Source organism: Palaemon carinicauda, chromosome 14, assembly GCF_036898095.1.
Source record: "Palaemon carinicauda isolate YSFRI2023 chromosome 14, ASM3689809v2, whole genome shotgun sequence".
Classification (NCBI taxonomy): domain Eukaryota; kingdom Metazoa; phylum Arthropoda; class Malacostraca; order Decapoda; family Palaemonidae; genus Palaemon; species Palaemon carinicauda.
Genome location: NC_090738.1, coordinates 34666943 through 34680530, shown reverse-complemented (window position 1 = coordinate 34680530; position 13588 = coordinate 34666943). Strand labels below are relative to the sequence as shown.

At 46.9% G+C, this 13588-nt stretch overlaps 1 protein-coding gene across 1 annotated transcript in view; it reads right to left on the bottom strand.

Moving 5' to 3' along the window:
• Positions 1-9754: 9754 nt before the first annotated feature.
• The window catches only part of LOC137653510 (centrosomal protein of 85 kDa-like), a 133815-nt gene continuing 129981 nt past the window's right edge, over positions 9755-13588 (bottom strand). Inside the window, exon 13 of the mRNA XM_068386959.1 lies at positions 9755-10589. Coding sequence (XP_068243060.1) covers positions 10429-10589 — 161 coding nt within the window. The 3' untranslated portion in view covers positions 9755-10428. The remainder of the gene's footprint in view (positions 10590-13588) is intronic.

The window sequence follows — 13588 nt, the reverse complement described above, 5'->3', positions numbered from 1 at the left end:
TATAATAGTTTACTTAGCAACTCCTCTCGTGTTAAATGAAATACTGCTGGTTGCGTTTAGAGCCTGTCTACTTGCTGCTCTACGATCATGACATCACCACACTGGATTACCCTCGCGGTACGTTACCCCTTTTATTGCCTAATGTCTATTGTGGTATAGACTTGTCACCATGTTGTGGTATAAACTTCCAGGTGACAATTGTAGGGAGTGTCAGTCTTCCAGTGGGAGGAATGTTGCATGAAACGAGCTAAAGGGATAGTTCTCCATCATCTGGTAGCTGTAAGAAAAAAGTTCTTGTCTGTGACGACTGATATTTCCCCACTCCATTCCTTTTTTTCCCTGAACCCCGAAGGGAGCCCTGACGACTGATGTCTCCCCCCTCCATTCCTCTTCTGAGGCCTGGATGGACCTGTGATGACTGATGTTCCCCCATTCCATTCCTCCTTTTCTTGAACCCTTGAGGGACCTGTCATGACCGATGTTCCCCTTTCCATTACTACTTTTCCTGAGCCGTTGGGGATTACTTGATTGTGATCATTTCAGGAGTGAATTATCACCCCTCGGGCTGAATGGTCACCAGTCACTCTTGGAGACTGATTGATCCCGTGGCTAAGGCCTCTGCCCTTCTGGTGCACGATCCAGTCCTATTGTTTTTGGTGACTACTACTTTACCATCTTCACTTGGTGGCGAAACCTTTCAAGCAAAGTTCCTGCAGGAGGACTTCTAGCTGTGAAAACAGTCTTCCCTCGTTTGCTTGTGAGAACGAGTCGCACTGCCATTTCACCACGGACTAAGGTGGCTCTTTTGAAGATCATTGTCTTTCATTCACTCGTTCATTTGAGTCTGGCTTGCCCCATATGACCTCTGATCCTCATCTAGTTCTTCCCAGTTCTCCCACTTAATTGACATTATTACCTTTTTGATGGAGTCCATAACTGCAATTTCGGTTAGATCATATCAGAATACAGTAGTTTCCTGTTCGTCCATATAGTAGATGGAAGGCCGAGGTATCGACCATCTCTTGATAGTTTGTATCATGGTTCAACCTCATACCTACTGTCCGTAAGTATCGCTATCCGGTGCATGATCATATTCCTTTTTCCTATGTGCCATGGCAACGACGCATTCCGCCACCTCACTTTCCTTTGAAATGGTGTTGGGCTGGCTCAGTAGAAGAGCCATGGATGCCTTGTGGTTAATCAGGAAATTGTCTTTGCTTTTATCTTTTTATTTTATGTTCCTCACAGGTTTTAATTTTCAAAACCCTCCGTATTGTCCTCCATTTGGTTGAGGTGGCTATCCTGTAAGGTACTTTGCTTTCGATGGTGTGTCAGCTCTGGTATGTTAATAAATTCCATCTATTTGTGTGTGTAGATATAAATAGATGAGTTATTCTCGAGTTATTTTAGAAATATGATCATTTTTTATCGCTTTTAATTCTTATCCTGTCTGGAGACATTGGGCAAAATCTGGGACCAGTATGTCGTAGACTTACCCAGGATCGTATATTGTATTACAATATTCGTGGCTTGCTTGCCAATGTTCAAGGCCTTAACTTTGCATCCATACAGTATAATCTTTAATGCTCCAAAACATTGGTTTTTCAAATGAGGCACTCATCTGTGATCCTTATTGATTTTAAGAAGAAAATAACTGACGGTGTACATTACGAAGAATACCATTTCATATATGTCCTACGTATGTGGATGTTATTAAGAATTTGGTAATATAAGGTTGTGGTAGACATTTCAATTAATATTGGTGCTTGATCTACCGGAACTTGGACATGGATGATTCTATATAAGATTGTCTTCTTACCATTATCACTAAGGTACAAGATGACAGAAATATCTTTGTTTTTAATGCTCACCTTAGGAAGTTCTTGAATTCAGTTTCTCGTACTGATTGCCGTGGCCGTGGATAAAGCTTTGGATTTTGTCTAGATCCGGCTGTGAGCAGTTCATAATTGAAGCTACTCAAGGTCTGGTAACTGCTTTGACCTAATATAGGCAGTCCTCAACCAAAGAACTCAATGGGAACCAAGAGATCGTTCACAAGTTACTCTATATAAGTAGCCCTATGGTTAATATGCATAGCCTAACTCAGATACTTTCAAGTTTCAAGTCAGTATCAGGTTATTACAAATATTTTACTATACCACCCTACATTACTGCATATAATAATGTAAAGTTTATTATCAAGAGAAATGTACACATGCACTACGTTTGTGTGGATACTACTGTACAGTAGTGCTTACACTGCGTGTCCAATCTCTTGATGCCTTTCACAAGGAGGAATCTCCTCATCAGATAGAAGTGGAGATACCTATGAGTGCCTCTAATAGAGGTGCCTGGTTACCACATAATGGTCAACAGTATCCTCCGAAACTTCCGGGCACGAGATATTCTATACCGACATCCCGTCCGCAACTCCCACCACAGTAAAGACTTGGATGGCTAACTGAGTTAGACAAAGGTCCCTTAAAGCCCACAATCCAAATCTGCCTGGTCAGGCTGACATAGAAAATTTTCATTGCCTACCTTTAATTGGGTTGCAGAGGGCAAATTAGATGTTGCATATCCAACTACGTGTATATCTTCCAATGGCTAGATGGAAAGTAGTTGTGCAAAGAATGTCTTTATCGGGGTGTTCTATGCTGGAAAATAGTATTCTACTAACGCAGTGTTTTGATAAAAACAAGGGAGTTATTGGAATAGCCGGTACCAACACTGCGGTCAAATCCAGAAAAAATTTAAGGCACTGCTGACTGGTTTGGTAACAACTCGGGGCCATGTGTCGTGACAGGTGACTACTACTATTAGGGGAATGGTAACCTTTACCTCCCGACTCCAGGTTCTTTTTCACTCTGATCCTATCGGACGAGAAAAGACAATGGGACGTGCCATCTTGTGCAGAAGGTTAAGACCATCCGAGAATGGGACCCTTGGGTCTCTCTTGTCCCCTACTTCCATGACAAGACGGGTGAGATGAATGCCCTTTGTCGTAGAGGCGATCCTGGTTTCCACTTGCCCTTAGCAAGTAGTGCCATTGACTTGACCTCCTCGAACGTGATCCCAGCATACTGTAACTATTATCATGATGTTAAGAATTGGGAGACAGGTTGCACACAACCCTTTAAGGTGAAATCTAGTCATACCTTCCAACTCCATTGGAAACTGGGAGGAGCACCTGAGTACTCCCCCTAAAATTGCAGTTTGTTCCAACACAGTACTTACCTCGAACTACTTTCTTAGGAGGATCTCCCATATTCAATTCAATTCATTCTTAGGAGTATCTGGGATCTCCTCCCAACCGACCAGTTTTGTGCAGTTTACCCTAGTCCCGTTTTCTATGAGGGGTATCCTCAGGCGGAGTGATACGCGCCCTGATGCTAACCCCGGGTCAGAGAGCATGCTTGCTCAGGTCTCGATCTCCAGTAAGTTCTCTGGTCACGTAGCGATAACATCTCGACGCTCTTTCCTTACCCAGTGCGACCCTTTGTGTCTCACGCGGTCCCTACGTGGTCCCATTGTGTTCATTCTATATCCTTCCTACCCTGTCCCTCTGCGTTCGTTGTGTGGGGGCAGCTTATGTTCTCCTACAGCCACTTGTCCAGAGTGCGTGTCCTGGAACGAGGTGCAGTGGGTGCGCTACGGCACCAAGAAGAAGGCGTCCAAGAGGTCACATAGGAAACCGAGCCTCTCCTCGCCGCTTACTTCTCCCGATGCCTTGTTGGGTAGAGCTTCTCAGCCACCTTCCCCTACCCAGAGTAGGGGACGAGGTAAGTCAGTTGCAGGGAAGAGCATTGCTCTTCCCCAGGAGTCTGAGATTTCTGCTAGTGGGGATGTTTTGTTGGTCCAGGCAAGTGTGGGGCCTGAGGGAAAGACGGGTGTGTTTTCGGAGGACGGAGTCATGGTGCCAGGGGGGCCCGTCTCTTCCGACGATCCTATGTAGGAAAAGGCTGCTGCAGCCTCTTCCCCCGCTTCATGAGCCTGTATTTCAGGTACTTCTGCAGCCGGGGGAGACGCCGAGAAGGAGGACTCGCCATCATCGGATCCCCTCGCATTGGCACCGCCGAGGACGTCCTTCGGGTCGCCCATGAGACTGGAGGAAGAGTTCGAGGCGTGGTTCCCTAGCAAGAAGTTACCTCACTCTCCCCCAGCGCCTTTAGCAACGCTCCCTCCAGTCTTCCTGGAGCCTTCGTCACCTACGGACGTACATTAGGAACCACCAGCGACGCGGGACGACTCGGAACCTTCGGTGCAGCCCTACAAATCTTTGGGCTCCTCTTTCGAGTCATTCTCTTTCTCCTCGGAGGATGGAGCTCCGAGGGACCTTTAGAGGAGGCGAGACCTCCTGGGAGCTTCAGCAGTTCCGGGTACCTCTGGCTGGCTCCCAAGGGCTCGTTCTCCCGCTCCGAAGTAGGTACCCTACAGCAGGTCCGAACGTCGGAGGGAATCCTCACTTCAGGCTCCGGCAGACCGGCATAAGTCCGCGAAGGTTCCGACTCCTTCCGCCCAGCGGAGAGTCACCCCTTCGGTCTGGTAGCCGTGTCCCAGCCTCCAAGACTTCGACAGGCCAGCCAGAACGTGAAAGACAACCAGCAACCACGAGGAAGCCTGCAGCAGCTTGGTCCTCCGTGGGGAGAGAGAAGTCCAGGACGGAGGCCTCCGTCCCAGCGGCGATGCCTGTCCTCCATCCAGAATCGCCAAAGTCGTACCATGACAAAGGAGGCCTTCACCCCAAGAGGGACCCCCCGTTGTAGGTGCTCCTTCTCAGGCAGAAGAGCATCTGAAGGAAGGCCTAGGAGATAGCACGGAAGGCTCAGCGGACGAGGCCTCCGCGTACAGAAAAATACTAGCCCTCATCAGACCCCACCACAAGCTAGACGAACAGAAGCCCGCGACGGATGAGGACTGGCTCTCGGGCCTCAGCAGGTTGGTAGGTACCCCCGTGCAGCAGAGGCCCTCACTGGCTGGCTCCCTAGAGCTCCTTCGCCATCCTCGCGGTACGTCTCCTCCAGCAGACCCGATCATCGACGGAAGTCATTGCACCAGGTCTCGGTGGACAGGCATAAGCCCGCGAAGGTTCCGACTTCTCCCGCCCAGCGGAGAGAGTCGCCCCTTCGGACTGTCAGCCTTGTCCTGGGCTCCGGTTCTTCGATGGCCCACCCTGAACGAAGGAACCAACCAGCCAGCCCGGGAAAGCCCGCAGCTCCATGGATCTCCGCAGGAGCTCCATCTGTCTAGCGTAGGCACCTGCCGGCTCGACCCGGCAGCATGGCATCTATACCCGGTACCACGAAAGCTCCATTCAGGCTTCGTGTCAACCGCTGGTATACCAGGGTACTCGCACCGCACGGAGTCCCCGGGAGGGGGTAGACCCATGACGGCTACCTCCGTCCCGGTGGCTCAATCCGTGATGGAGCCAGCCGTGCCATCGTCCCGGCCAGCCCCATCCAAGGATTGGAGGCGGCCGCTGACATGACAGGGTTCTTACACCCCACGGATTTCCGGTGGGGGGGGGTTGTGTGTGCGCGTGTGTGTGTTAGACCCACGACGGCTACCCCCGTCCCGACGGCTCCATCCGTGACGAAGGCAAAGTGGCTTTCCCCCTAGCAGGTCGAACAGGGCTCTTGCCTCTCCAGTGCCTACCTCAGAGGCCGCTGGAGAGGGCCCCCGCATCTTTGCCCAGTGTCTCTTCGGCTCCGTCCGCCCGTCGGATGTAGAAGTTGGCACACACAATCTTTACCTTGCCCCCTGTAGAGGAGCTTCAACTCCACAGTTAGCCTTCAGACAGTCCTACTCGGGCTCCAGGAGAGGGCGTTCAGGCCGCGCCTCTCGAAGGAGGTAGGAGGGGAGGCTCCCTACTCCTGCCGACGCCTCAGGTGGGGGAATACCTCAAGCGATCTTGGCAAGCATGGCGGGACCACGGAGCGGATCCGTGGACCGTAGCAGTACTAAAGGAGGGGTACAGGTTGCCCTTCCTAGCGGACACCCCCCCCCCCCCCCCCGACCTCTGATCCCAGATCAACAGGTGCAGTGGTTGGCACCCAAGGACCCCTTGAGAGTAGCAGCATTACAGGAAGGCGGCTCGGCAATGCTGGCGAAAGGGGCTGTAGAACCAGTCAAGAACCCGGGTTCAGGGTTCTACAGCAGGCTCTTCCTGGTGGATAAGGCGACAGGGGCTGGAGACCGGTCATAGACCTCTCAGCCCTCAACAAATTCGTGTGCAAGACCGACTTCAAGATGGACACTCCGAAGTCGGTCCGAGCGGCCTTGAAGTAGGAGGACTTCATGATGTCCATAGACCTCAAAGACGCCTACTTCCAGGTCCCTGTCCATCCCTCCAGCATGAAGTACCTAAGGGTAAAATGGAGTACCCAACCGTTGCAACTCAAAACCCTCTGCTTCGGACTGTCAACAGCCCCTCAGGGCTTCACGAGGGTCTTCGCAACAGTTGCAGCCTGGGCACACGAACAGGGCGTCCGCCTGATTTGGTACCTAGATGACTGGTGGTTGTTTTCAGCCTCAGAGGAAGTACTGAGGGAGTAAGGAGCGAAGCTCCTTCATTCTGCAACGTCTTGAGTATCATCAACCTGGAGAAGTCCCAGCTGATACCCTCCACCAGGATGACCTACCTAGGGATGGTCCTAGATTCCCTGTTGGCGAGGGCCTTCCCCTCCGCAGAGAGACTGGACAACTTAGAACAGATACTCCGGCCCTTCCTGTAGGGCCAGTCCAGGAGAGCCAAAGACTGATAGAACTCTCCGCATAAGATGGTCCCGGTGTCCCAGGAGACGGAGGAAGTCCTGGAGTGGTGGAACATCAGAACGAACATCCTCAAGGGAATGCCTTTCGCAACCGACCCTCCGGAGATGCTCCTGTTCACGGACGCATCCAAGGAGGGCTGGGGTGCCCATCTTCTCGACAAAACGGCAAGAGGAAAATGGGAAATCGAGGAGACAAACCTGCACATAAACGTGCTGGAGATGATGGCCGTACAAAGGGCGTGCCTAGAGTTCGTCCATCTACCCCGGGGAAACACCGTGGCTCCGATGTGCGGCAACGCCACGGTGGTGGTCTACGTGTAAAATCAAGGAGGACTGAAGTCGAAGGAACGGTGCAGTCTCATGATGGAGTTCCTAGAATGGGCCGAAGTGAAACAAATCAATTTTTTCAGCCAGGTTCAATTCGGGGGGAAGAGGAACGTCCTGGACGACAGCCTCAGCAGGATGGGTCAAGTGGTAGGTCGCGAGTGGTCCCTACACCCAGAAGAGGCCAAAACCCTCTTCCTGAAGTGGGGTTCGCCGGTGATAGACCTCTTCGCCACGAGACTAAACGCACAGCTTCCCCGTGTTTTGTTCTCCTGTGCCAGATCCAGCAGCAGCATTCGAGGACGTCTTCCAACACCTTTGGGACAACCTCGACGTTTACGCCTTCCCACCCTTTGGGATGCTCAGACAGGTCCTCACAGGGTGAGACGGACGGCCAACCTGTGGATGACTTGGGTAGCGCCTTGGTGGCTGGAGAGTGAGTGGTTAGCAAACTGGCACGCCTTCCACCTTGGCCATTTCCAGACAGATCAGACCTTCTCTGGCAGCCTCACTTCCAAAGGTTCCACGAAAACCCTAAACACGTGGAGGTTATCGAGTGTCTCCTGAGAAAGGAAGGATATTTGACGACGACGGCATCGAGGATGTCAGGGTACCCGAGGCGTTCGTCAGTCGTGGTGTACCAGGCGAAGTGGGCAACCTTTTCTAAGGGGGTGCTCCTCGAAGAACATCAGGCCGTTAGGGGCCTCCATTCACGAGATAGCAGACTTCCTGGTCTATCTCAGGGACGAAGTGGGCACGTCCATTCCAGCCATTAAAGAGGTCCGGGAAGCGCTGGGGCAAGTCTTCCTCCTGAAGGGCATTGACCCAGGTGCCTCCAGACATATCTCGATGCTCATCAAGAGCTTCGAGCAGTCGTGTTCCCAATGAGCCGCTAGAGTGCCCCAGTGGGATGTGGCTAGGGTACTGAAGATGCTTTCGGAACCTCCCTTCAAGCCTCTCAAAGACATTCTAGACGAGCTCACCCTCAAGACAGTCTTTCTGTTAGATCTGGCATCAGCAAAAGAGTAGGTGAGATTCATGGCCTGTCGTACGAGATCTCACACTCGAAGGGCTGGTGAGAAGCTACTTTCAGATTCTTACCCTCCTTCGTAGCCAAGACTCAGAATCCAGCTGTTTGGGACCCCAAAGTTGAAGGGTTCTCAGTGCCAGCTATCCCTCGTTCGGACAACCCGAGGGCCTTGCTGCTGTGCCCTGTTAGGCCAGTATGGAAGTATTTAGAGAGGACAGCTAGGCTTCGACCCGAGATCAAAAGTCTGTTCGTTTTCCTCGGGACTGTGAAGAAGCCAGTCTCCAAGAACACTATCTCCTGGCTACGGCAAGTGATCGTCAGGGCCTACAGTAGTGCAGGGGTCCCCCTTCCAGGAAAGCCCAGACCCCACGACATTAGGGGTCTAAGTACTTCATTGGCGTTCGAGAAAATATGCCAGTGGGCCAAATCCTGAGGACAGCTACTTGGTCTAGCCAGTCGACCTTTACGGCTCGCTACTTGAAGGACTACTCGAGAAAGTCCCTAGACGGGTTCTCGCTCGGTCCCGTCATTTCCGCGCTCCAAACGGTTTAAAGGTGTAGCCCCAGTGGTAACTGTGGGTAGTAAATCCAAGAGACACAGGTTCCTTCCTGAGCCCCCTTGTTCTTTCTTCCCCTATTCCCTTACCGGAAATGACTCGTACCCCCCTGAAACTGCTATGGGATACACTATCATTGGAAGGACATGTCTCCTAGGATGCTTGCAGAAGTGAGTTACTTAGACACCAAGATGGTTTTTTTGCGTAGTTTTCCCTATTTTCTCTGTGGTCAGCAGAACCTAGTCTCCTACCTAGGTTCCTCTACTATACTCGTCACGGTCTCTAGGTCCTGAAGGACACTCCCACCTCCTAAGGTATAAGTTTCCTAAGAAAGTAGTTCGAGCTAAGTACTCTGTGTTGGAACAAATCACAAATTTTAAGTAATTTGTATTTTTCCTAACTACTTACCTCGAACTACTTTCGGGTAATGGCCCGCCCATCCTACCCCTAGTGCCTTGCTGGACTTCATAGATACCTAAGCTATCACGAACTTACTGGAGGTCGAGACCTGAGCAAGCATGCTCTCTGACCCGGGTTTAGCCTCAGGGCGCGTATCACTCCGCCTGAGGTTACCCCTCATAGAAAATGGGACTAGGGTAAACTACACAAAACTCTGGTCGGTTGGGAGGAGATCCCAGATACTCCTAAGAAAGTAGTTCGAGGTAAGTACTGTTAGGAAAAATACAAATTACTTAAAATTTGTAATTTTTGGGCTACCTGGTTTTCCAACTACTTTGAACAGCTAGCACCACTTGTGGATTGTGTTTGTAGAAAACCCCAAAGGGTAGGGTGGCTCAATTGAGGGGAACATTGATCATTTGTCTCAAGCGAAAGGCTAACCCCCCCCCCCCCCCCATAAGAGTGCCTGACGGTGTCAAGAAGTTGCAAGCAACTCTCTGTAGAGGGTGATGAAACCTTGTCTTCAAACTGCCTTCCTAGGATGGGAGTTGCTATTCCAAGTGGGTGGACACTCCAGACCAAGTTTTGTGTTCGAGTGTGCTGGGAATTGGAAAGATGAAAAATATGGCCTGAATAAAAATAGAAAAAAAGTGATAATCTGAATATACAGTACATAGTTTTTACATTTTAATAGAACAAAATATTACAGTAAAGAGTATATAGAAAAGGCGGGGTTTTTATTTTGCATTTTAAAAATATGTACTCTGATATGCAACTGGAAAGTTTAAATAAAAAGCAGAGGTAAAATATACTCTTAACATCTTTACACAAAACAAAAAATTATCACAACTACAATAATGCATGCACAAAGCCAAATGCTGATCATTGAAAAGTTTTTTTTTTTTTTTTTTTTTTTTTACACCCTATTTTATATACAATAATTTTTAGGGCGAGAAGTACTGAATTTGAAAATTTCATAAACCTCTGCTTTACATGTCCTGAGCACACAACAGTAATATCCGTTCACTAAATTATCAAAATCTTATACAAAGTTTGCAAAAAAAATAGTTGAAAAATTTATTACATTATTCCAAAGTATTGTCTGGTAATTTTCATATGCAACTTAGCAGATCTTTCTTTTAGTGTTCTCCATATAATTTTCATCTAATACAGCTTTTAAATAAAAATGTACAGCAAAAATATACATGATAAAATACAAAAATAATATTTCACCTTAGCTGTTAACCTAACCTAGAGAATATAAATATAAAACAATTTACATGAAGAACCACATTTTCTGGTCAATTTTCACATAATTGCAAGTACTTAAAACTTGAATAAAGTAATTACATCTGCGGGCAAGCATTCACAGCTATATGGCCGGCATATTTATCTTGCAAAGTGGATCTAATACTTTCCAGTTGTTGGATGATTTTATTCACTTCAGTCAATTGACACTTCAAATCTCCTACAGTTAATGTTCGATTTTCCAACTTTTCAGCAGGTTCTAAGAAGAAAAAAAAATGTGAAAGGAACAATATTTGATATATTAAGAACAAATATAAATTTCCTTAATTCTAACCAAATTTCAGACGTTTCATACATAATATAGTACTACTATCAAAACATGTTGGAAAACCCTAATAAAATATGAAAAATTTAATACTGACAGAACTAGGTGAGGTGAAGGGTCGTGTGTGCAGGAATAAGAACAGTACCAGAGATGTGTAAATTGTATTTCGGAAAAGGGATAGTTCTGGTAATGACAAAAGAAATCTACTGATAAGCAGTATAGTAAGTCTACAATCGTGATATACAGTACAAAGCTTTTAGTTTGAGGATGTATGACTTTGAAACTAAAACCGAGCCACGAACTACAGTAATACGGTCATTTCAAGATTTATGGCTGAAACCAGTGTAACAGGAGAAAATGTAGTTTATCCTGGAAATTCATGTTCTGATTTTGCAGGTTAATAATCATTTATTTTACAGTCTACAAATGTAAAGAAAATAAAAGTTTGTATACATTCACACTGTCTTTCACATTAGTAAATAGTGTCTTTTCTCATTAAAATGCACACACCAATATTAAAAGTTAAAGTTTTAAAAGGCATAGATGATAATTACCAAGTTGATTATGTTGTAACCAGAACTAAAGATGTTGCAAGGACCAAATATAGAGATACAATAGTTCCTTAGGTTATGACTGTTTCGTCTTATGGCGTTAACATAGTTCCATGAAGCAATTAAGGAGGTGTGTTTTTACATTTGGTGCTTTTGTCAGCAACATGAACGGCTGGACTACGAAGTGTAAGTGAGGACCGTACATTATCTTGCTTTTGTGGTGGAAGAAAATGGAATAAACAATGCCTGAGCAAAACAGCGTCTCATCCCTCAGTTGCCAGTGCTGCAATACTCCATCTTTTTGTTTCCTCTGTTCTTGTGCATATGCCTTTCTGAATTGTCATTTCTGCTGTGCTTTTTTTTCCCTTTCTTTTTCCTGCCACTTTTTGTTCTTCACCATGGCCCCAAAGTGTAAGGCAGAGGATAATGGCAGTGCATAAAAGAAAAAAAGAAAAAAAGAAAAAAAAAAAAACAAGCCATTACCACGGAACTAAGTCAAGAGATCATGAATCAGGCAGAAATGCAAGCAACTGTTACCTACGCCAACTTTGCAGTCCAACTGACACTATGGTTGCATAAAAATTGTATTCTTGATTACATGAGGGATCTGCTCATATAACAATGACACTGATTACAGTACATTGTAGTCATTGAGATAGAGATATTGTTATATCATTGGCTGTTAAGAGCAGAGGAGGCCAGCGTTGAAGACTTGTAATATACTGAATCTGGAATAAGTACATCCTAAGAACAGACAGGAAAGGAACTTCCCAAGACCTACCTACACCACCCTATCTTGTTATAATGTGCTTACAGCTGAAGAAATGGAGGAGAGGATGTTTGAGAAGAATTAGGTTTTTCTTATAATCTTGACAATTGGAGTAATGCTACACCAACGGGGGTCACCGCTGTGAGCGCTAACACTGACTAAACAGAAGTTAATCCTCTCGTAGCTTTTAGGTCTGTGTCAGAAATGCCTCAAGGGGTTAAGAACCTCATCCTTCACCTAGGGAAATATGAGTGCTCCTCTAGAGAAACCTGTCACTGAGGACAAACCATGAAAAAAGATTCAGAGGCAAGCATAGAATCCTGAACTCGACAAACCATGAAAAAAGATTCAGAGGCAAGCATAGAATCCTGAACTCAATTACAGCCCAATACTCTCGAGACAGACTGAAGAGACGCTAAACCTATTTAGCAGGAAGGTTTCAGCCTTGATGAATTCTCTTAGAGCCAACAGGTTCCCAGGGTTACCACCGCTGGTCCTGTCTGAGCAAAAAAATTTATTTGCCCCTTCGGGAACATTTCAGAGCTCATTGCTGTTACCCGAGAACTTGGGTAATATACTACCATCCGCCCACACAGAGAATGCTTAGCTTAAACACATTCTTGGTTTTTTCAGGACTAAAAATCAGGGACATGGAAATGGCAGTATGTCCGCCATCCATTGATCCATACCATACCTGTTTACAACTTGACCATTGGTCTAGAGGAACATCCCACTATACGACTACGGAATTACTTTAAAGATCATAATGCCCTTTGGAAATTTGAAGATTTGTCATGGGCAGGGTCAAAAGCCCTAGAATTCCTGTTATTTTAGACCGTTCCTCCACTGTGTAATGAAAAGATGTGACCATCTTGGTCAGATGCTCAGGACAACTGTCCCCTGGAGAGGTGCCAAGTCTGAAAAATTCGTACTTGGTGAATTCCCCCTATCTGTTCTACACATTAGTACAGTCCGCGATAACTAAGATCGCTAGATGAAAACAAACTTCTATTAGAAGAGAAATAACGGCAACTTGTAGGCGTTCCCCGATAGGCTTGTATAAAATACAATCATCCAGTAGTTCAAACCCCTCGAACTAAGGGATCGAGTTCCTTTCCCCCTTGAAGGTAGACACCAAAGATTCAATAGCTCCTACGAGTGCAGGAGCGCACTGGAACTTACCACAATAAGGAAGGGATGTTACAGTGCAGAATTAAAGACAATCGGTTGAGGTTCACTCTTTAAACATCAAAGATAACATGTTCAGGTCATAGGCCTCCCGTTTCCTGTTTTCCTTACTTTTGTTAGTCTAGATATACCTCCACATGTAGGTGTTGAGGCAGTTATCCATGGTCTTTTTAACCCTGGTACTAGATATCTTCTTCAAGAGTTCTAATACCAGATGGGGGCAAGGCAAGAACCTGGTGCAAGCTCCCCAGTTCTAGCCTTACAGAAAGAGGGTGATTCTTTTAGATCTTTCCCCGCTCTTTTTAATTTCTATCTTGTATTATTGGCAAAGCTGTTAGTTGTTTTTATGCAGATCATTGGTTACCCAAGATGAGGTACCAACAACATTCCTTACTAAGTCAACCTCAAGGAAGATCTTCAAGATT